This window comes from Homalodisca vitripennis, chromosome 4 (genome assembly GCF_021130785.1).
Source record: "Homalodisca vitripennis isolate AUS2020 chromosome 4, UT_GWSS_2.1, whole genome shotgun sequence".
In the NCBI taxonomy this organism is placed as follows: domain Eukaryota; kingdom Metazoa; phylum Arthropoda; class Insecta; order Hemiptera; family Cicadellidae; genus Homalodisca; species Homalodisca vitripennis.
This window is the reverse complement of record NC_060210.1, coordinates 163,191,644-163,215,708: the sequence shown is the minus strand read 5'-3', so window position 1 is coordinate 163,215,708 and position 24,065 is coordinate 163,191,644. Positions and strand designations below refer to the sequence as shown.

General features: G+C 34.5%; 1 protein-coding gene across 8 annotated transcripts in view; it reads right to left on the bottom strand.

Annotated features, from left to right (window-relative positions):
- The window catches only part of LOC124360498 (voltage-dependent calcium channel type A subunit alpha-1), a 344,248-nt gene that overhangs the window by 101,422 nt on the left and 218,761 nt on the right, over nucleotides 1-24,065 (bottom strand). For all 8 annotated transcript variants that reach the window (XM_046814185.1, XM_046814181.1, XM_046814184.1 and 5 more), the window contains one exon: nucleotides 6,503-6,670. In XM_046814185.1, coding sequence (XP_046670141.1) covers nucleotides 6,503-6,670 — 168 coding nt within the window. The remainder of the gene's footprint in view (nucleotides 1-6,502; nucleotides 6,671-24,065) is intronic.

The following is a 24,065-nucleotide window of genomic DNA, read 5'->3' as shown; positions in this document are numbered from 1 at the left end:
TAGTGTTGAAAATTTCTCTGAATACTAAAATAATATGTGCCTTAAATATGCCTACTCTCTCTTTGAGAGTGATCATAGTACTCTAAAATCTATATTATACTTGCTCTCAATAAGAAAGCAACGGCGTTTTGACTTTAGGACATCTCCCCTCTAGATAAGATAGTTCAAGTGCAATTTTAATTTAATTTATTTTGAGCTATTAAATGAAATATCATGGAATTTTTCTTTATATTACAGTTAAACTCAAGAGCGCTTATAAAACAGTTTAGCTCTCCGACTTCAGGGTCTCGAAGCACTGATTTTTATACTTATGTCCAATTATTCAAAAGTGATCAGGAGATGGGAATGTCTCCAATGAGCACCATCTAATTAGGAGTGCTTCGTTATACCTATGGCATTCATCTTGTTTGCATTGCTTACGAAGTCACAGGTACCTAGCTGGCCAGCTAGTATGCACATATATGTAATGATAAATGGAGCAACTATCAACTGATACCTCGCAACTGTGGCATGTTTTAAAGCTCCCGGCTTGTGTCAACGTATCTAAAGTGGTCGTGCTAGTTTATGCATTAACGAATTTCGTTGGACTGTTATAAAAATTTCAAAATATTTTGGTATCTTATAACATTGTTGTAACGTACTTAATAGCTGATGTCTACCAAAAAACAAATATTTGCTACTTCGGTTTGAGCAAGCCTACCTTTATATTATAGTGGTCGTGCTCGCTTAAAAATTGACGGATTTCTTTGAAACAAGTAATTTGAATTGCAATAAAATTGTTTTAATAATATTGGTAATACGAGTATTTTTTTAACTGCTCGTAAACTTTTTTTGCTATTGTTATTGACTTTAAAAATTGTCAACAAGTGCCATTTTGTTAATATTAAAGGAAATAAAACAATGATTTTGTTTTTAATTTTCTCTTGTTCATTCAAACCTATGTGCCAAACTTGGTTTCTTTAGCTTAACTAATTTTAATGATAATACTTTTTTGATCAACAAAAATTAAAAAACGGCACCTAGCGGCTAAACGAAACATTTCTTAAACCTATGTTTATGTGACAATTTTGGTTTGAAATGGTGAGTATTATCATCCACAGAAGTGTCTAACGCCCTGCATATATATGTGTTAGCCTACAGCTCGAGTGTTTGGAAATTCGTATATAAGTGGAATTAGGTGTCTATTTGAATTGGAGTATGAGGTTTTGCCAGAATAAGCAGAATGAGTTAATATGGGGGTTTAATTCAACCCGGGTAGAATTTGGGGAAAACCGGTTGAGGTTACCAGGGCTATAAATTTACCGGAGTTTGAAAAAACATAGGTTAAATTTCCTGGAGAGAGAGCTGAGTCTATTATAAGAATAAGTAGGTCAGAATGACATGTATCTTGAAAGTGTTTGTTTATATACGTCCTTTAACTCACTCTACCACCATTTACTAATGCTAAACACTTCAAATTTTGACCAGAGAGCATTTTTTCCTGACATGATTAAACTGTAATAACTGTTAGTTTAACATAAATAACAATTACTGTGCTCCTATGTATTAGTGACAAATCGCTTACGCTCAGCCTTTTTCTAGGAAAAAATATAAATACAATATAATCTGTACCTATCTACTAGTGACGGTTGTCTTACTCTCAAACCATTTCCGGAGATAAATTAATAAACACAATTTAAAATCAAACTGAATATATTTATATGTCATAAGTCATAAAAAACCTTTATTGTCTGTAAGCAAAAACACATAAAGTACATGCAATAGACAACGTCAATGGCCATCAACATATAGATTGATGAGATACAAAACAGTACAGTATTTTGATTAAAATTTAAAGCATTTACAAAAAGTTATAAAGATTTAAAAATTCACAAAGTTAACAAAGATAAAATTTACAAATTTACAGATCTAAGGCTAAAAAATTCATTTAAATCATAAAAGGGATTTAAGCTTAACCAATTGTAACATTTGAACTTAAATAGTTTAAAATCTAAGAGTTTACTTTCATTGTGAAACTTGTTAAATATTTTCAGACTTACAATATAAAAGCTATTTTTACATTTACTTAACCTACTGTATGGCACATCTAACTGGAGTTGATTTCTGGTATTGTGATTATGTACATCAGATCTATGTACAACTAAACCTAAATTAAAATTCCTCTTCATATACAATAAACATACATAAATATACAAGTTTATCACAGTCAAAATCTTACATTTTAATAAATAATGGTTTACAATGTTCTTTGAAAGTTGCCCTATTCATTATTCTTAAAGCTTTTTTCTGTAACACTAATATCCTATTAACATGACAGCTATTTCCCCATAAGAATTAGGCCATAGTTTATCACAGACTGAAAGAATCCAAAGTAAGCTGTTCTTACATAATTCTCTGGAACAATGCTCATAAGGGATCTTAACAAAAATATAACTCTGGACAATCTAATACAAACAAATTCTACATGTGATACCCAAGACAATGAATTATCAAATATCACACCGAGGAGTTTTACGTTACTATTTTCTATTAAAACTATGGTTAGTGTTTTTAAGGCTACAAAGTAGGTTTCTGGGTTTTATCATTATTTAAAAGAAGGCTGTTTGCACTAAAACCAGGAGCAGGCCCTTTCAAGAGTGTCGTCAAAATTGAATTTTAAGAGGCTTTCATCTGAATGCACACTTAAAAAGTAGTGTCGTCTGCAAACATGATGGTTGATGAGGCAATGATATTAGTCTCCAAGTCATTAATAACAACTATAAAAAGGAGAGGTCCCAGCACACAGACCCCTGAGGCACCCCAAAAATGACCTCGGAACAATTTGATCTCTTACCACCTACGTCAACAAACTGAGTTCTGCCTTTCAGGTAAGATTTTGAAAAAATTTAGGTGGATACCACAGATACCATAGTACTCCAACTTACCCAAAAGTATATCGTGATCTATACAATCGAAAGCCCTGCTCAGATCACAAGCAGTAATCTGGGCATGACTTTCCGCCCTCAAAAGCAGAGAGAATTCCAGAGACCAAATGCTCCAGGGGCATCTGTGGTAGACATTCCTTTGCGGAAACCAAACTGGCATCCCGACAAAAGTTTTTGGGATTCCAGAAAACGGTTTATCTGAGTTTTTACAACTGCCTCAATAATCTTACCTAAGACAGGCACTAGAGAAATTGGACGGTAATTTTTAACCTGACACCTGTCCCCTTTTTTTAAAAACTGGGGACAACTCTTGAGATTTTTTGAGAGCTGGGGAATACACCTTCTAGCAGGCAGGAGTTAATACAAATTACAAGTGGTAATAAGATTGCATCAACAACATACCTTACAATGTTAGCTGAAATACTGTACACATCTTTGCTTTTAGAAGCTTTCATTTTCGACACAACACTAATCACATTTTCACTGGTCACATTTTTCCCATTCGAAGAGTGAGGTGGGTCGCTTGGCTCGTTGCAGCAAATCCTCAGAAGAGGTTGATGGTGGCGGTATGCTGTTTCTTGCCTCGCTGACCGACTCAATGAAGTAGCTGTTGAAGTCCTCCACGCTGATTGAATCATCTGCAATCTGCCGTCCCTGAGCTGACACCTTCCTGACCAAGGTCCAGGCAGCCTGACATTTGTTAGCTGATAGTTCAATAAATTTCACGTTTGCATTCAGTTTAGTTTTATTTACCTCTTGTTTATATAAATTTCTGAGATGTTTGTAGGCCCTATGTGACTCTTGACTTTTTAATGCACAAGTAAAACTGTGCGATAGGTCATAACATTATCTTTCATTTTCTTTAGTTCCGGAGTGTACCAATTTGATGTTGATTTTGTTTTTCTAGCCTGTTTTGTTCTTCTTTGTCAACATTTTCAAAGGCAAGCTTGGTTGAACAACTCCAAGAATTTGGTAAAAAATAAAGCAAACTTGTCTTCAGCAGGCAAATGGTTTTCCTCGAGTAGTTTCACCAATCCACACTACCTAAGAGTTCCGAAAATTGTCCAGGCAACGAGAAGAAAGGTTACGGAATACATAATTTTTGTAGTTATTGGGAGTCAGGAACAGATGATATTTTCAGACTTGTCTCTAGGCCACTATGATCACTAAAATCAACAGGAACTACACAGGTACTACTCAGCTCGAATGGAATATTGGTAAAATGTTATCGAGGCAGGAATTAAAACGAGTAGGCTTTATTATTAAGATATTTACAATCAAACTGCCTGAGAAGGTTTAATAATTTTTTCTCACACTAGGTTGATCTCGTGTAACATCAAACTTAGAGTTAACATCACCACCAATCAGGATGTGGGTTTTCATTCGGCTGAGATTTTGTTAATAGCAGCTCTAAATTGTTCAAAAATATATTTTCATCACCAGCTGGAGAATGGTATATACTAACAACGATGAGTCTAGGATTTTTCAACCTCAACAGCAACACATTCAAAGTTTATTTCGTCACACAGCCACTCAAAATCAAGTACATTGCACATAAATTGTTTGTTTTCACAAGCAAAAATTCCAACACCACCTCTGATATGGTTCTTGCGACAGTACATTGTCAAAGGTATATATCCCTCCACTTGAAGGTAATGAGCTTCATCTGCCAGCAGCCAATGTTCACTGATACATAAAAAATCATATTTACTATCAGAACCCAGTAGACTTAGTAAATTTTCTTTGCTGTTTAGGCCCTGGATGTTCAAGTAAAGAACCCTTGTTTTACTCGCATCTTCTACTGGGTTTAGGCTATCTTTGACCCAGTGTCTACCTTTATTTGTGAGTTTAAATTACGTCTGTGTTTAGGAAGATTAAAAGTACTTATTAGAGTACCCTCTGGCCCAAAATTCTTCACTGAAAATATCCTCCCACAGATTTTCTGGTACCCCCCCACTTTGAAGGAACTATAAGTTGGATATTTTGTGGTTAATTTTTCTACCACATAGCTGCCTTGTTTATTTGCTTTCAAAAAGCTTTCTATGTCATTTTTTTTCAACTGTCGGTTCCAATCTTGAAACAAATATAAACTTAGTCCTTTTGATTGTGCTGAGGTTATTTTTGGTAACTGATTTTCCAGTCAAAAATCTTTTGGGGGAGACCGGTTTATTAGCCTAGGTTTGGCAATCCCCTTATTTTAGGTTATGTCCATTTGGAACTTGATTTCTTTTATTTACAACTGTTTTCCACGGATTTTGGTTTACACTAATACCAACGGAATCTTGAAGGAACGGAAAATCTTCGTTTTCTGGGCGTTTCAAATGAGTTTTCACGTTCTTCATCGTATTTTACTGTGTTATGATTCCAAACAGAAGACACCGAATTTGGAACACTCGATTTCCGATGAACAATTATAATTATCGATGATTGAACTCGAATTCGGGACATCGATTGACGATTGCACTTTCCTAGTGCTTTGTCTTTGTGCAATTTCTGTTTGAAGCGTTGACAGAATTTAACTTGTCAACGTCAACGGTTTTACCGGCAGTTAAATTATTTATGGTATATTTATGGTATTATATTTACCATATTTACCATTTATACCAGCAATATTTATGGTATTATAATGTCATGTTTTGGGCTCAAAGTAGATGTACAAATTACTCATTTATTTATATCAAGGTGAAATAATTTAGACAGAATAATAAATATGTATCCTTGAAAGTAAGGTATAATTTTGGTTAATACAAATTGCAACTCAAAAATCTCTTGCATTGAGATTGAGAAACGTTAACTTGAATGTGTTTTAGTTTCCTATAAACATGAAAACTTTAACACAATATTTCGCAACTCTAATCTATTAGAAAAAAACAAAAAAAAGATGGTTTGCATTATTGTTCCTCGAGCCCTTCAGTATGGCTTCTCTCATAAACAATATCCTTAAACTAATTACTACATCATGTAGCAAAATGTAATATTGGATAGGTCCGGTTTTAGGAAAAAGATATCAATCAACTGCTTAATCTAGTAGTTGAAAGTTTGGAGGAATATAAGCACTTAATTAACATTTTTCATCCACCCAACAATTTTGATCATGCAAAACACATTTTACTCGAAAATAGACTATGGAATAAGACTATTCGAAAAAATGTCAGGCTGTAAGTAATCCTATTTTGGTGATCGGAACAAGCAAGTCTTAATAAATTTATAACGAGTAGTTGTAGTAAGTCCGATTTGGATTCACCTGGGGATAAGTTCCACATTTTTTATTTATATAAAATATGAACATACAGTAAATCATTACACAAAGGGCACCCTACACAATATACAGATAAAACGACCCTCGCATTGTCAGGAGAATACAAAGTCACGTTACCGTCGACAACACTCAAAAATTAAAATGGTTTTGTATATTACGACAATATGTAGATTTCTGCTACGACATTATGTAGTCAGAAATACAAACATACAGTTGGTCGACAAGGCACTAAACTGCAAATCATTTTTGCCGTAAGGTAATACAATTTATAAAGTGAACAATAGCACAAATTAGTTTGGTCGTTAGTAGTAAAGGATATGGCCACTCGATGATGAATCTGGTGTATCGGCGTAAGGGATTGTCCTCGCTGAGCAGGAAGAGCGAGGACGGGCCCTTTGCGGGCTGGTTAGTGGGCTGGCCCATGGCGGAGGGCGACCAGTCACGACCAGCCCGCTGCTGCGCTGCCGCCTCCTGAGCCGCCGCCAACCTGCAACATCAGCACAAGTGTATCAGCATTTCTTCTAATATCTACAAACACTTTATATATACTTAATTTAGGTCACAGGTTCATTGCAGTAGAAACATTTCCTAATTTTATTGGTAAGATGTTGTACGTTAGCAGAACTCGTATGCTAAATAGCATCCAATGATTTTTAGCGGTTTTAATTTCCAATAAAATGATAACTCATATGTTTCTTGTTTCGAATGTTGTAATCAGATCAAACAACCTGATTCTGTAATCAACCCCCAATAATACGTTGGTTAGAGAAACGATCAACAAAAATATTAATCACACTACTGTTTTATTCTTTCTCCAATCACCACAATTATTACTGTAAGTGAAACAATCAAATAAAAAGTTTCAGGGGAGTCACCTCAACATATCTAACATTTCTCTAAAGTCAGAAAATACTACATTTTTATAGTAAATCCTAGAAATAAATATTCCGTATAGCAATGTGTTATGCAGCAAAACACGTACACCATATTTCCTTCGACTTTACCAATTCTGAATGGACGACATATCTTCAAGGTTGCCGAGTGGTAGATAAATAGCGGAGCTTCTACTTCCTGTCAGAGCGCAGCATCGTCTTGTATGCATAATATTGTAACTTAAGGATGAGGAAACAAACAACATATGGTCTATCGCGGTGTCGAGACGGTGTCTAGCGCAACATCTACTACTGAACTCGAACTAGAATGTGTTAACGAATGAACGTAGTACATCATAAATCATGTATCACAATTTGCAAATAAAACCACTTATTTCAGTCGGCGCAACGCGTGAATAACTAACATCTTCTACGATATTATTCTACTACGTTGAGTTTTTGATCTACCAGAAAGCAACAGTACCGACGAAACAGATCTGGGTCTGCAGTAGCTGTTCAGGAACTATTTAAATATTTTGTTTAATAAAGTTAAAGCTGAATCAATTTCAAAAGTTTCATTCAATTTTTTTGTATCATATAAAAGTTTAATGATGCACCAGAGAAATTAAAACCCATTTTAAAATGCTTCCGCCGCCATTACAGCCTGTAAACAGGCTTCGCTGAGGTTCTATACAAAATTTCAAATCTATAGCTCAGTGGACAGATATGCAGACAGACTATCACGCAAAAAGAAATGGATACGAAAATGACGCATCATGTAATTCACTGTTGAAGAAATAAACTTTATTTATGCAAAGTTTAAAGTTCACGTGTTCGTTGAGTGTTCTTTCTTGCGTATATTGTCACCTGATAATTTCGATTTTTGTTCATTAAATTGTTCTCATATCAGTGTTTAAATAATAAAAGTCCACTAACCAAGTCACTATAAAATGATGCATGTGTTGGGATAGCTAGGATACATGTGTTTAAAATGTGACATGTTTGACATTAGGGTGTATTGGGTTTGTTAACACATTTATTTATTCTGATATTTTTCGTTACCATCAGCCAAAGTCAGTCGGTTCGTTATCGAGAGATCGTCCAGACAGACAGACGTCGCTAAAGCCCAGTCAACAAATATCAATTGCCAAATGTTCACTGCTAACTAGACGTATATGAATGATGTTCATATTTTATTATTTACCTGTATGAATGTGTAAAAATGAAGAGTAAACAACAGATTTGTCATAAATGGTCTGAAAAATATAAAATTTCACAGCCTCTTGATAAAAAGAATGACAATAATATTATGAGCAGATATATATATATATATATATATATATATATATATATATATATATATATATATATATATATGAGCAGATTTTTTCACATTTTCAATACCTATTTTACAGATCGCATTTGTTATTTAAAGGTAACATACAAGAAGGATAAATTTTAGCAAACATGGAGGTTGCAACTCATAACAGATTAGCAGTAATGTAGTACACTCAGGGCTTCACTCCTGGCCTCGCGACGCGACGGACGGTTACGCAATCCACACCGCTTCGTATCTGCGGGCCTTATAGTCACTACTAGTTATTTCTGCTTTTATCTTTGATATAACGAATTTGCTATTTTTGATATAATCAATAACTATTTACTTTGTGAGTTATTTAACTAACCGACTGAGTTATTATACTGTATAAATAACCGAGTTAGTTCTAGGTTATGTGCATGACAACACAGGTCCGATTAAGTTATGTTTCTAACCTAGTTAGATATACCTATTTATATGTACCAGACTACCTTCTTAAATAAAACTACTTTGATTTTCGTGATAGTAATAGATCGCAAAAAGCACACAGTAATTCGGATTGGAGTAAAATTCATTTATATCTAAAAACATATATTGTTGCTTGTATTGTTCGGGGTAAACAATAAAGCAGTTAGTACAAAACAACTATAAATCCTTAGTAGACATAGGTGGTACGTTGGAGAAGTGTTTATAGATGGGAGTTAACTACACAATGGTTTCTCTGACCCGGTTACTTGACTATTCCTGGAGAATGAAATCAATGACCGAGGCACGATAACAAGTCTACTCTAATGTCGACGTCGTAGCGTGGTGAGGTGTGGGTGCGGGTGTGGCAGCACAGTCTCGGCGTAGCTTTATACTCACAAGCATGGTATAAGGTATACATAAGAATTATATAGCGAGTATATATGTTCATAAACGGCAAGCCAGCTCATCCAAAATCCAAGCCATGTTAATAGTACTACTTCATAAATATTTGAATAAAAGTTTGATGTCATGAAGAATAATTATGTGGAGTTAATGAAATATGCTGTAGCATCACGTGAAAGTAGCAATTAATGATAAATAATATGTTAATACACAATTATAGTTTAAGATATCATTGGGATTAAAATAAATATTAGATGAAGCAATTAAATTAAAATACATAGTTGATGATGTATAGTTTTTATTTTAGTAAAATATCAACCCTAGATAAAACACCTCGTTATCCACAATCCGCTCCAATATGAATTGCGTTTGTTAATAAGGCTGCAACCCCTTTATTTCCTGAACAGTGTCAGGAAGCGGGCAAAAGTGTCAATATATCAAAAATCATCACAGAACGTGAAATTTGATATGATTCAACATTACGTTACACAAACAGTGACTCAATCTTTCTTCTGACTCATGCCCTGAAGAGTGAACAAGTGCCAATGTCTTATCACTGGAAGCGAATTTCAAATGATTCAGTATTGCATAATACAAATAGTGACTCATCTTTCTTCTGACTCATGTCTTGAAGCGTGAACAAATACCAATGTCTTATCACTGGAAGCGAATTTCAAATGATTCAGTATTGCATAATACAAATAGTGACTCATCTTTCTTCTGACTCATGTCTTGAAGCGTGAACAAATACCAATGTCTTATCACTGGAAGCGAATTTCAAATGATTCAGTATTGCATAATACAAATAGTGACTCATATTTCTTCTGACTCATGTCTTGAAGCGTGAACAAATACCAATGTCTTATCACTGGAAGTATTGTGTAATACCGGAATATGATATTTTTAACGTAAGTAAGCATACAGCTGGTACATATTATTTTAGTAATCATGATTAAGACGATCAGAGTTTAACCTGACTCTTGTATCGTGTTTTCCACATGTAGGAGAATTTAAAGTTGGAATAAATTATATTACTGCTACAGATGAGTTTTCCTTGTTGTCCCTTTCAATAACATTTATAAATAGGTCTCACAAACCCACTTCCATAAAAAAACGTTTATTTTCACCCCTTGCAGTCTACTTCCGGTCTAAGATATTTTCAGCGCCATAGTTGAGTTAGCCTTGTTGTCTCGTATATATACGTATATGTAGGACTGAGAAGCCTAGGTGGTTCAATAAGTGTCTAATTTCTGCCGTTTGAATCTAATTCTAGTCTAGGCTAATGTATTTTTACGGTGTAAAATTTGAGTTTGCATTATTGTCCTGGTCAAGACAATATATAGACAAATGTAAGTCTCACACGCATATTTCGGCCAAAAAGGTACTACTTCCGGCTTATGTAGGACTGAGAAACCTATTTCGGTAAAAAATCATATATCCCCGGTATAAGGGGAAGATCCTTACTAAGTTTACGCAATATTTCAAAATAATGGTATATAATAGGTTTTGCGTTATACAAATTTTGCTATTGTTCGACCTACAGTACTGTGAAAGAATGGATCGTTTGGCATGTTAATGTTCATTGCTGTTTTTCTTAAGGGACCGTAAAAATGCCATATCACAATGTCAAGGAAGCTAACCAGTTTTGATTACCTTATATGCCAACGTTAAAAGACCTGTTCATTAAGGTTGGTTTTATAACAGTATTTTAATAGTATTTATAAAAACAAACTATTTTCAAAGTATTTCCAAAGCATTATGTTTTTGATCCGTTACAGCGCAATCTGGAGTGTTATATGGTAACTTTGTCTCTGTTATAAAATTAAAATATTAACAAATGTTTCAGCCCCTTTGACGAAATCCAAAGAAGATTTGTACGTGTTAACAGGCGTTTAATGTCAGTTAAATTTGTATTGTAGAACATAAAGTTATCATTATTTTTCCAAGTTCTCTAAACCTTTCTTGGACTTCAAAGAATATTTCAAAAAAAGGATTAACCAAATTAGTTCAGTGGTTATAGAGATTCACGTTTAGAAACACATTAGGCAATTCATTTTTATTTATAAGATATTTTTATATGATTTTTTTAAATAAAATATACTGCTCTAGAAAAAACACGACAAACCTTATTTAAAAAGGTCTTAAACTCAAAATATATCAAACGATATGGACGAGTGAATCTCATCAAAATAGTTAATATGTTTTAAATTGCAGTTCTAATCAGGTCAGTTTATCTATCTTGCGGATTATGCATGGTTTCCGCGATAAAAAACAAAATACTCTAAAACAAGCCTAAAAATTTAAATATACCTTAAAAATAAAGTAAATTAATACATTTCTAGAATACTGTTGCTCATTAAAAGTTATAAGAATAAGCTGTCGGCCGATATAGCCTAAATAGCTATTATGGGCTATTTTTCATATATTATGATCCAAGAATTTGGTTATTTCAGGTATCTCTGCAGGTTAAATATGTGAACAATCGAGAGTTTACTATATTTTTTACGTAATTTGTACGATGATTATCAATGGAATTTGGTTGCATCATTTTAATACGCATGCAATGCTTTATACACAGTACCGTAATTGATTATATTAAAGTTTTTGAAATTTTTAAGAACTTCTCTTAGTTATCACAAGATATTTGAAAGACAGAAATTTTGATTAAAATAATCTCGAAAAGAAAGTTTTCCATAAAATGGACAGTCAAAACCATAAAGGCCTGATGTTATAACAGATTACTCAGTGCCAAATTTAATTGACATCAGCGCCGAGTTACATAATTACATTTTCTGACATAACACGTTTTGTTATTAGAAGACCCCAATACAAATTTTCAACATAATATTAAAATATTTTTATGAAAACATTTTCTTCTCCCATATATATATATATTTGTATAGGATGAATTTAAACGTGGCTATGCGTGTTTTTAAGTCATAAACGGAAGTTACATTACAGAAATTCAGGTAATGTACGGAATTGGCATTCTTTCTAAAAGTTGAATAAATTAATGTCTAATTCTGATATCGAAATCTCCAGCAAAATTAAAAATATACAGCTTACCTAATCAACTAATCAACGGGCTCTAAAGCTTAAGTTAATATTCTGTTTAATGTCAGCACCTAGCATATTATAAGCCATTATGCATCCGAAATTTTAAAATAAAAGTGATGGTGGTGTTTCTTGAGTATATGTTGTTGATCAATTAAATTGTCCTTGATCTAAAAAATATTGATCAACCTCTGTGGCAAAGTAATTATTAATTCTGGGATTACTTGGACTACTAATATATTTTTAAAATAATTTCGATTTGGGTTCTTTGTTTGCAATTTATTCCGTTACATGTACTGTAACAGGAGCTCCAAGTGTCAAGGGATGTATGACGCGAGTCTCTGACGTCACACAGTTGCCCCGGTTACTTACAACGCGGGCAGGCATCTCGGCCGTAGCGACTTGAAATTAAATGTGTTTTGCTGTACTAAAACATCGCGCAGGTTGTACCTACTTACTATTTTTACGTACATAACGCTGACCCTCGAAAGAGGTAAGGACGAATAGACCTATGGATTAACACACACAGAAAATATTTATTTTTTCAGATTGTACTAAAACAATAATTATGTTTTGGTATGCACGAAGGAGGGATGTTAAATGTGAGACCGTTATCATGTGTTAGGAACTGCCGCTCTAATGTAGTCGGCACACTCAGGGTGCAAGTTAAACGTTACCTTTATCTAATGCTGGTTGGACAGAGTGCTTGCTTGACACTGAAGAAAAATGCTTTACAAATGATGGTCTGTAAAAGAGGAGTTCCTCTGTGTATTATTGGCACTCAAGTGCTAGTTTAAGTCGAGTTCCTGTTTTACTGGGTTTACACACTGCGAAAGTGGTCTGCAGAAAATAACCAGTCAATGTAGAATAACCCAACTGACAACTAAGCAAGCAAATCGACGATGGAACTGGTTTAGTCGTGCAAGGTCGTTTGGCTCGGGCTCAGAGCATTCTTAGTGAGTTTGGGGAACATTTTGGCTTAGAGAAATCACTAGATTTATCCGACAGCTGTAAGACCACAGTAGGTGGACTAAAATGGCTAACATAGATACAGGAGCTGTAAAGGTGTCAGGTAATCCGTTCACATGTGAATGGGTTCGGAATAATATTAGAAGCAGGGTAAATATTATTCGAGATTATTTAATCAGATTAAATTCCATCATCCTTTTTTAGTTATAGTTTTTCTCGTCATAGTTTCGGTTTATGTTGTTAAAAAGTCAAACTTTATGAACATTGAGTAATAATGTGACAGACCAAACTGTCTTTCGCACAACAGAGCCTCCTCTCCGATCCATCTATTCAGTATCCCCATCACTAGCTTCTCTCCTATCTTGCCTAGCACCATGAGAAACGACCTTGGCCTGTATGTTTTCACGTCACTTGGGTTCTTTTAGTTGCCGTTAATCAAAACCTTCACCGCTCCTTTAAATTATTCCGTAAAGCAGGAAATTGCCTGGTTTATAAATCCCTTCGTTACTTATTCTAACTATACTCCCTACATTCTCTGCTCTTCTGTATCTTCCTCTTCATTGTCATATGGCAGCATTTCTTCAATCAATGTTCTTAATCATCTACCGTAGTTTTGTAGGTTCCATCTTCCTTTTTGTAGGGACAACAAACTACGTCAGAGAGAAAAAGCACGTCTGAGTAGCAAGTATGGTGACTTCGTGCTTTGATACCACGTCTGTGTATGTGGGGCTGTAGTCACACCAAACTGGATTAGAGACATTATCATATCTTGCTGATGCAGCACAATAACCCAATACATTCTAAAGTAAGATGCATTCTAAGATTTCTTGAAGCCACTGATAGATTACATGGCTTTGTCACAAAACCAGATAAATCACGAGGCTATGTTCTAAAATCAGATAGATCGAAAATAAAAAACATTTTTTATCTGTACACATAGAGTTGAACAGCCTAAATCCTGTTTCTATCCTATATGTGCTTGTAGAACAAAAGTTATATATATATATATATAATATATATATATATATAATATATATATATATATATATATATATATATATATATATATACATATAAGTGTTGACGTGTATGATTCATAAATATAACGGCCTGGTAGTACCCATGCAACTTGAAAGAACTTGTATTAAATCCCAAATTAATCAAATGAGCGTAGACGTTTTTGGTTTATTAATATAATGCTCTAGAAATATTCATCCAGCTCGAATGAGTGTACACGTATGATTCATTAATATAATGCTTTTGTATTAATTATTTAGCCTAGAATGGATGTAGACGTGTATTCATTAATATAATGCTCTAGTAATACTTATAATAATACTGTCTTATGTACTGATATGTATAATATATAATAATTTTGTATAATAGTACTGTCTGCATGATAATGTTTTCAAAGTGAGAACAATTTATTTGCATATTTAAATCTAATTAGATGCCTTGAGTCTTGGTTTGAGTAAAATTTAAAAAAATACTTACTACTTTACTCCTTTTCTACGTACTGTTACAAGACTATAGTGTAAATGTCACTAGATTGAATTGTTCAGGTAGAATCATTAGTGTAGCTAAATCTTGGAAATTTGTATTGGTAGCCTCGCTTCCCTAACCTGTAGGAACATAACGCACTACTCTCGTCACAAATACTAGTGCATTTACAGTAAGTTCAGCAATCACTATGAGTAGTGTCCTATAACTTGATGCAGATTCACACGAACTCGCATTATGCTACTGGATAGAGGCACCATCTTACTATGTATACAATATGTAGTATCATAGTAAAGAAAGCATTTTCCTGGGACTTACAACCTTATTAGTAACTGAAGTACATAAAGTATGGAACAGGTTTATACAAGGTTTATTCAATCACAGTAATTCACGAGGTTCCCCGGAGCAAAGCGGCAATAGGTTGTTCAGACAATAATATTCACCCTAGTTCTAATGAATTACGCCCGATTCAAATACTGGAAATACTTTTGAATTCTTACCGTAGGAAAAAGCTACCTATATTTACGTTGACATCCACAAAAAAAAAAAAAAAAAAAAAAAAATAAATAAAATTGAAAATCGGAGAATTTTCACTACTCGTCCTACTAGCCTCAGTGTCTAGGTATGGATTGTCTCTCGGTATATCTACCTGGATTCTTCAAGAGAAGTCTTATCCATCCTAATACTAGGCTCAGTAAGGCGTCTAGGTTCGAATTATCTCTGATTATATATACTTGCATACTCTCTAGGAGAAGTTTTACCTATTATAGTACTAGTCTCAATGAGGTGTCTAGGTATGGATTGTCTCTCGGTGTATCTACCTGGATTCTTCAAGAGAAGTCTTATCCATCCTAGTACAAGCCTCAGTGAGGCGTCTAGGTTTGGATTGTCTATAGGTATCTACCTGGATCCTCTCTAGGAGGTCTTGTTTAGGTTTCTTAAATCATGTTAATAAACTTTTTTCATTAATAAGCGAATGCCACGCAAATCTTTTTTTATCATCAACAATAAGCAAATGAATTATATTTAATCTTTTATTATTTAAAAAGGCAAGGTGAAATGATAGCTTCGTTAATTTTTCAGTTTTTAACGAGTTTCTAATGGCCAGTCATCACTTTTCATTGCTGCAATGTCATTTGATAGGTTATAAGCACCACTTTCACTTCTGTACTAATTTGTGGCTATCGTCTATTGAATGTAATGATATTATGTAGACCGCACCTGAAGCAGAAGGAACATGGTTTGGTACATTATTTTTAATTAAATAATATAAACGAGACTTGCTATGTGTTTCTATTATAGATAATGTGGTTGTAATAGTTGAAAGTCGATCAATCACATGATCAGATAAAAACACATAGAGGTGGGCGTTGACTAGTGGAGGTGGAGACGCATAAACAGTGTTTGTGAGTGATGTGGCGGAGGCCAGGCCGGGCCACGTGGCGTGTGATTGACTACCTGGAAGAGAAGTGGCAACACTGGGCCGGTTAACGCGCCAAACAGTGGGGGCGGTGACGTCATGGCCTCCATCTTGCGGTGACGTCACCGGTCGATATGTGCGGCAGTCACAGAGGGCGGCCCGGGCCGTCAGCTGTCCCACTCGCACTTCACGGTTCTTCCTTCCTTCCTTTGGTCAAAAAGAGATATTCCAAGAAATATTAAAATCTTACAAAGTTCTGAAAATAAATAAGTAACACTGCGTATACTATTTCATGTGCAATGTGCTAAATCTACAATATTTTATCCCTCGATACTCAAGTCAAGTAATATATTTAAAGTCGCCAAATAGTAGCCTATATAAAATGAAAGAATATTTAAAAAAATCTATGTTGATTTACAAATGATTAAAATAAAATAAAACAAGACTAAGAATATTTCCACATAAATCAATCCTAAAATTTCAAGCGACGTTAAATTTCAGATTTCTTTTATATGTTTGGTAATTATTCGTAATACGGGCAAGAATACATATTATTCAATAATCTAACTCTGTTTTCCCAGACGAAGTTGGGGCCTTAAATCCCTCTCTTTTACGTCCTAGTAAAAATCGTACTATTGAAAGAGAGTAGCGATAATGAGGCGTCTCAGCCATTACTAATATCCAACTATTACTAGGTTTAAGGTCACCTTGGTCTGCAAGCTGATGACAAACCAAAGAAATTACATTTTTGTCGAAAAAAAAAACACAACACAAGCAATTACATGAGAGGATTACTAATACCCATATCATCCTTCAATCCTGCCTCTGTGGTAGAGCCGCCATGTCCCTCATCTGTCTCAATTTCCACAAAACCATCACCATAAATGGAAATAAATACAAATACCGGTGGAAGTAGAAGTAAACAAATAATGAACAGAGTGTGAACTCGCACAAGTAGTATCACTGGATGGTCTACACAACCTCGCTCATCTCCCACGGCTCTGGTGGGCGACCAATTTGTTCAACGTACTGTCTATTCACCGAGTGTTGAGAGTGACACCCCGTCCAGCGCAGCGAGCCCCTAGTTCGAGAGAGCAAACTAGAACAGTCCAGAGTTCACAGCCGGCACTTTCACCTAGCTCTTTCCCCGAAAAAAAAAAGAATTACTTCTGGCTTGGTGAAAGAGGTTAACGTTTATTCAGGGGCTTATTATAAACGATAAATCTTCATAATAGTGATGAATGTTTACTAACAATATAAAGCAGTTGTCGCTTCTGTTAACCGATGTAAACTGGTCACTCCCACGTCACAGCTGTGGTGGGCGGCGCTTCACTCTCATTACTCGATGGATTTACTACACCGCTGCCTCGGACAACTCAAATGGCGACTTCCCTTAGTGGGGGTGATCGAGATCTGAGGCGTATTAAGGATTGTGTGCTTCAAGACAACCGAATTCTCAAACACAGCTTTAACTATATAGGACCTAGTTTATATTCGAAAATCCCAAATACTATGTGTACCAATTGAGAGTTTCTAGTTAGAAATAGGATTGACTATTTTCAGTCGTCAGTGTAGACTATTTTGTTTAGAGGTATTGTTTAGTAATGAAGTGGTCTAGCTATCGACTAATTTATCTATCCCTGGCATATACATTTATCCATTCAATGTATTTTCCAAATCAAAATGTAGTAATACCTGCATATCTGCATTATAAATTTGAAGGTAACCCCAGCAAAGGTATAACCTACAGGGTGACCCAATTTCATAACATAAATTTAAATTGTAATTATTTTGTATGGGTTTTAAGTAGTTCTAACGTTTTCTTGATTTATGGTAGTAGTAGTAGTCTTATAGTAAGAAAAATTCGTGTTTTGGTCGTAATTGCTTAATTTTATGGACTATAAATAAATTTAAGGTATATACGTACATAATTAGAATCGGAAATATCGTCATTACAAGATTGAAAATTACATTATTTCCTTTTCTTTTTTCAGATGATCGTGTTTGAACGATAAAGTGATGGTATGATCATCAAAACTGTACTGTCGAGACAGCCAACCTCAACAAATTGAAGATCTACTGGTAATGAAACTTAGCAAATTTCGTGGCATTATTATCACTCGATATAAGAAGACTATTCGGTACCGGCATGAAAATAACAGGGGGCTACATACTATATTGTTTCCAGTGTAGCCTACCTTAATCAGTTCGGAATAGTCGCTTTTGTCACTGTCGATAAAGCCGCAGCCTTCACGTCGCATTGAATTATATAACCCATTCCATCCATTACCAAACGTCCTTCACGGCCCACTGATGACGCTAGTGGGAAGAACGAGGAGATTGTTAATTGAACTTCGGTGAATGGTGGGGGAGGGGTAAAATGTCAACATGCCCTGCCCACGCACAGGAGATTGTAGTGGGGTATATGAGTAACTAATCACTGTCAGACACTAAAAACAAAGTAAATTGAAAAGGAAAATTGGCTGTCAGTAAAGATTTAAAATTGTTATAAAATATGACAGAAAAATTAAATTGACTTTATAATGCGGTAGAATGTAAAGAAATTGTTGTCTGTGCATTTCGGTATAGTTCGCTAAATGACAGCAGTTTTCTTTTATTATGAAAGGAATTCCAGCATTGAGTTTCAACTTGCTGTGACTGTATCACTATGTTTCTATTTAATTTACATATGTATTATTCAAATAAAATTAATAATATATATTTGGAACTTTAACTGCCTTTTTAAAATCTTTCCAAACATCTACAATTAGTGTTTATAAATAAGTTATATGATTGAAAACGTAATGTTTGCTGATGCTACAGGAAGAAATATCCTACACACGATATGTTACAGTTTTATAGAGAACGGCATTCCTTAAAACTCCATCATTAAAACTAATATGAAAGGCACAGAGATGTCCTCCAAAGTCACTTTTGTGTAAGATTCATATTTATGGCAAACGTTAGATTAAAATATGTTTGCTACTGAATAGTGATCAACCTTCTTGAAAGTATTTTCAATTCAGTTTCAAATGTAGCATAAGATGTTTCACATAAATTAATCTCTGAAATCTTTCAGAGTGTATTGTACGTTTACGTAATTTCATTTGCCAATATAAAAATGATGAGATATATTGATAGTACTTATGTGCATACACTAAAACGAAACTTACAGGTATTGTGGATCCATTTTTTTAGTTTACAATTTTTTCTTTGTTGGTATTGTATGTACTCGTTTATTCATTTAAGAACTATTTTTTTCATATCAAAGAAGAAATACAATTATACAAATACTTTTGATAATTTTGGCTGACGAAAGGTTTCTTGTTAGTGAAAAAAGAATTTATATAACATGAGTTGTCCTCTAAATAAAAAAGCAGTTCTGTAATCAAAATGGATTCAGGATTGTAGTAGTTACGCGAAAATAAAATAATATGTAAAGATGTTTCGGAATCTGTAAGGTTTGTAAAATCACCTTGGTGTTTACATAATGTTTAATTCTCAGGAGAAAGAGAACGAGCATTTGAGAGAATAGTGGTTCGTGGTTTAAATTATGGCTAACAGAGGATTTAGTAAATATAAGTATTTACTGAAATCACCAATAAGAAAGTCACATTTTAAACATAACAATAATTAAATTGTTGTAAATTAATAATTATGTGTTAATTATTTTGAAATATACACAATAAAAAGTTTTAGTAGAATTGATAATCTTTTTTCCTATTCAATAATCCGTTGAGCTCCATCAAATGTTGTTTTATTTTAGGGATGTTTTTGGAACTCCCCAAAGATTATTTTGTTGGTTCAGAAAAACCTTTAATATTGATATTATCTTTTATCCTGTATTTTCAAATATACCGTGGACGATGAAGAAAACTATCAAAGTACATGGAATTATTCCGAAGTTAAATGGATTTTAACATGAATTATGTATATTGATTTTAAAACATTGATTTTGGTGGACGCAACTTGCTACTGTTCCGGCTGGTAATGGTGGTATTCTTCTAACTCTGGAGTGGACTGTTTACTAATCATCTCAATCTCTTGGATAGCATTGCCACAGTTTTTGTTACTAGCGTCCCTCTCATCAGGAGCAGTCAATTACATTACAATTTCATTTTATTGCACGACATTTACATGCACAACAAAATACAATACGTCCATTTCACATTTTCAGTTTTTCTCCTTAAACATAATATCAACTGTGATGCCTGATGCGAAATATAAATTTCATACTATCAAACTGCTTCTGTTTTATCAATAGGTAATGCAGATAATGTAACACTTCACAGTTTTATCAGAGAAAAAAAATCTGGGCTGAACTGATGCACAGCTGCTATTACAGAATGTTGGTAGTCCATGAGTAGTTGCTGGTAAAGTGGAAGTAAGGGAGGGGATATAGTAGGATACTCGTAGAGTATTGTAGTATGTAGCAAGAGTAGGCTATAGTAAGACTACATTGCCAACTCCTTACTTGGCAGCCATCTCGTCATAAGCTTAATACCAACATGCACAAACACCACAAAAGCTTTCTTTATTGGGGAGGGAGGACGTCACCAGTGTCGAGCATGTTCGGTTTCTTACAGCTTACCCTCACTTATGTATAAAATAATTCATCACAATACTTTAAATATCTCAGAATAAAAACTTCTATAACACTATGTTCAACAGCTTCAGAACCCGACAAAGATAGCAATGTGGCACGGTTCTCATTTAGATTTCAGCTCAAATATAATGAAGCCAACTTGTAAAAAATGTAAATAAGCGTATTTTGTTGAAAATTAAAAAAAAAATAGTATGAGAAGTTATTATACGCAATCACGCATAAACATTTACATAGTAAAAGAAATCATTATTTCCTAACTTGTTCTGTTTTACAGATTTTTAGACTCCTTCTGAGGAACAAATTGAATCAAAATTACAAAAAACTATTGCAATAAGTGTACGTGTTCACCTGGGAGACCTTTTATTACATTTTATACATAAGTAAATCGATAAGTATAACATCAATAGGCTTTAAGAATAATGTTTTCATATAACATCATTGTGTGATTTAAACGGTATGTGGATCAATATTGGGAACAAAATTACATAACTACTTTTATCCTCATCTCGGAGGTAAATAAAAATGCATTCAGAAGTCTATTAAAGTGTCTAGTTTACATTCCATACAGTAACATTTTATTTGTATGCAGTATATAATCTATTATATCAATGAAAGTATTGGTGAGGTTAGTTGTGTACATTCCTGAGAAGTTTATGGTTATCAGTCCAACAATAATAAAGTCATTACGGCAGACATCATATATATCATAACTCAACCTAGATTATATTTATAGTACTTAGAACCCAATGATATTCGGTTGGAACTATTTTCTAAATATTAAGAAACTTTTATAACGAAGAAAAAAGCTGAGTAAGTTATTCACATACAAGTGTAGTAGTTTTTACAGACACGCCCAAAGAGTGAAGGACCAGGATTTCAAACGTTAGTGGATAACACGATTACTAGTTAATCGTGTTATAATATTTACAGTGATAGTGGCTGTGTTTTTATTTGGAATATAAAACTACAGCCAGCGAATGTAACTTGTATTGCTATGAACATAGTCTAACCTCAGAAGAAAGTAGTTTATAGCAACCTACAAGAAAGACTTGAACGGTCGTGCAGCCGGGATGCTTAAAAGAGGTATGAACGTGTAGAAGTCGAAGTATTAGAAGTTTGCAGTTTTCACACGTGATTATTAAAAAAAAGCTATTGAGCTATAAATAGTTTGTAGAATTGAATAATATTATGGTATAAAAACTAAAGCCGGAAGATGAAGGTAGCACAACATTATGAAGCATTACAAAACAGTTTACAAACTTTTCATTAACATTTCAAACATAGTTCATATACCTTATGATGTTACTGTTAAATTTCAAATACCATTAATGTATAAACTTGTGAATTATAGTGTTATTGATATATTTGCTCACTGAGAGAAACACTACACAGCCAATAAATGTAACACAAATAAAATGGAAAATTTTAGTCGTATGTATATTTCATCTATCAAGTATTATTGAAATAGATAATCAGGTAGTTAGTGTACGAGACAAGACCACGGTAGTGTGTTACATGACTGTCGCAAATGAGGTGAGGGTTAACAGAATTAGGACAGAAGGGTGGTAGAATGACGCAGCTTAGTTGCTACAATATATGAGTGGGGGTGGGTTTGGGGGTGGTTTGGGAGGGGTGGCGGCCACTGTCGGACCAGAACAGCCACTAAAAATAGCACTTCAGCTCCTGTGTCCCCACCTACATTTACGGGGCCAAGTACCCTGGTTGCATTAAATAAGACAGCAGGCCCAACTATTATGTAGTTGAAGGTTATGGTTTTAGTCTACCGTTTCTGTATAATGATTTAGTGCAAAGTTCTCATCGGATTTGGATCGCGGCCCCGAGATAGGGTCAGTTTGGCCTAAATATATGCGTATTTACACCTTCCAGTTATTGGAGGCTTGTAACTTCGTAACTATGGGGAATTATATGACTCTGATAGTTAGTCATTTCCTGTTATCACGGACCGGATGTAGGTCAGTCATGCCTAAATATATGCTTATTTACACCTTCCAGTTATTGGAGGCTTGTAACTTCGTAACTATGGGGAATTATATGATTCTGATAGTTACTCACTTCCTGTTATCACGGACCGGATATAGGTCAGTCATGCCTAAATATATGCATATTTGCACCTTCTAGTTGTTGGAGGATGGTGACCTTACGTAGCTACGTAGAATGTTAATGATAATGAAATGAAAAACGTCTTTATTTAAGAGGCGGAGCTAGGGCTATTAAGTCCTCTTTACCACTCAACCTCAAAATGATAATGCTAGTGTGTCAGTTCTAGTTTTCATGGCTAGGATGAAGGTCAGTCTGGACTATATACAATATATGCATTTGCGAGCCCTCTAGTTGTTAGGCGCTGTTAATTCTGAAACCTAGAAAGACATGTTGTTTTGGGTGATGTCTTGCCAAACCGTCCGTCCCCCACAAATCAGTGCCGGTCTCTGCTATCAGTCAACCCTCTTAGTTGTGGGTGAAGGAAATATCAGTAAGTAGGCGTGTGCATTTGGAATCAATATCTCTCTATACAAGGTTGTAGAATCTTCCAGCAACATTTTGGTGGTCTTTGTCTTCATAAGATCTTGGACCAGAGTATTCAGGAAGTTACCTGATTGATTCACGTCAGATGAATGTGTTTAATAAGTTACACTATTTATTACCTTCTCAGAAGTTGAGTCAAGTTCCGTCAGCAAAGGCATTTTACAATATGAATCACGTTTTTTTTACTAATTTTTATAGGGTTTGGGATACCGAATGGATTTTTGAAATAGCTTCTACGAATGCACTTGAATGGTGTTTGAGTTGAAAATGAGAATATTATGGCCCCCTTGGAATACGTTTATTCTGTGGGCCATTGTTGTAAATTTTCCTCTTCCTTGTTGTGAGTTTTGTTTTAGAGCTGTCACCAAAATTATGTTTGAGAATGGGTCATCTTTGTCTTCTGCTGAAGATATTCGTCTATTTAGTTAAGTAAAGAAGTTTTGTCATACAAAATTATGAATTAGGTAGGTATGGTAGTGGAGGCGAAGTTAATAAGGTAAGTGCAGTGTTTTGTGTCAAGTTAACTGTGCCCACATTTACCTTGAGGGAAGACGTATGTATATCCTAGATGTCTACTTCTCAGGAATAGCGTTAATTCTGTGTCGAATTAGGAGCGATGAAAGAATTCATCTCTGGTAAATTGCGCTTCTTTCTCGCTAGGAAAGTTCATATTGTTGAATATCTCAGTGCGTGTTTTGTTTCAGCCATGGATGAGGCTGCACAATGAAG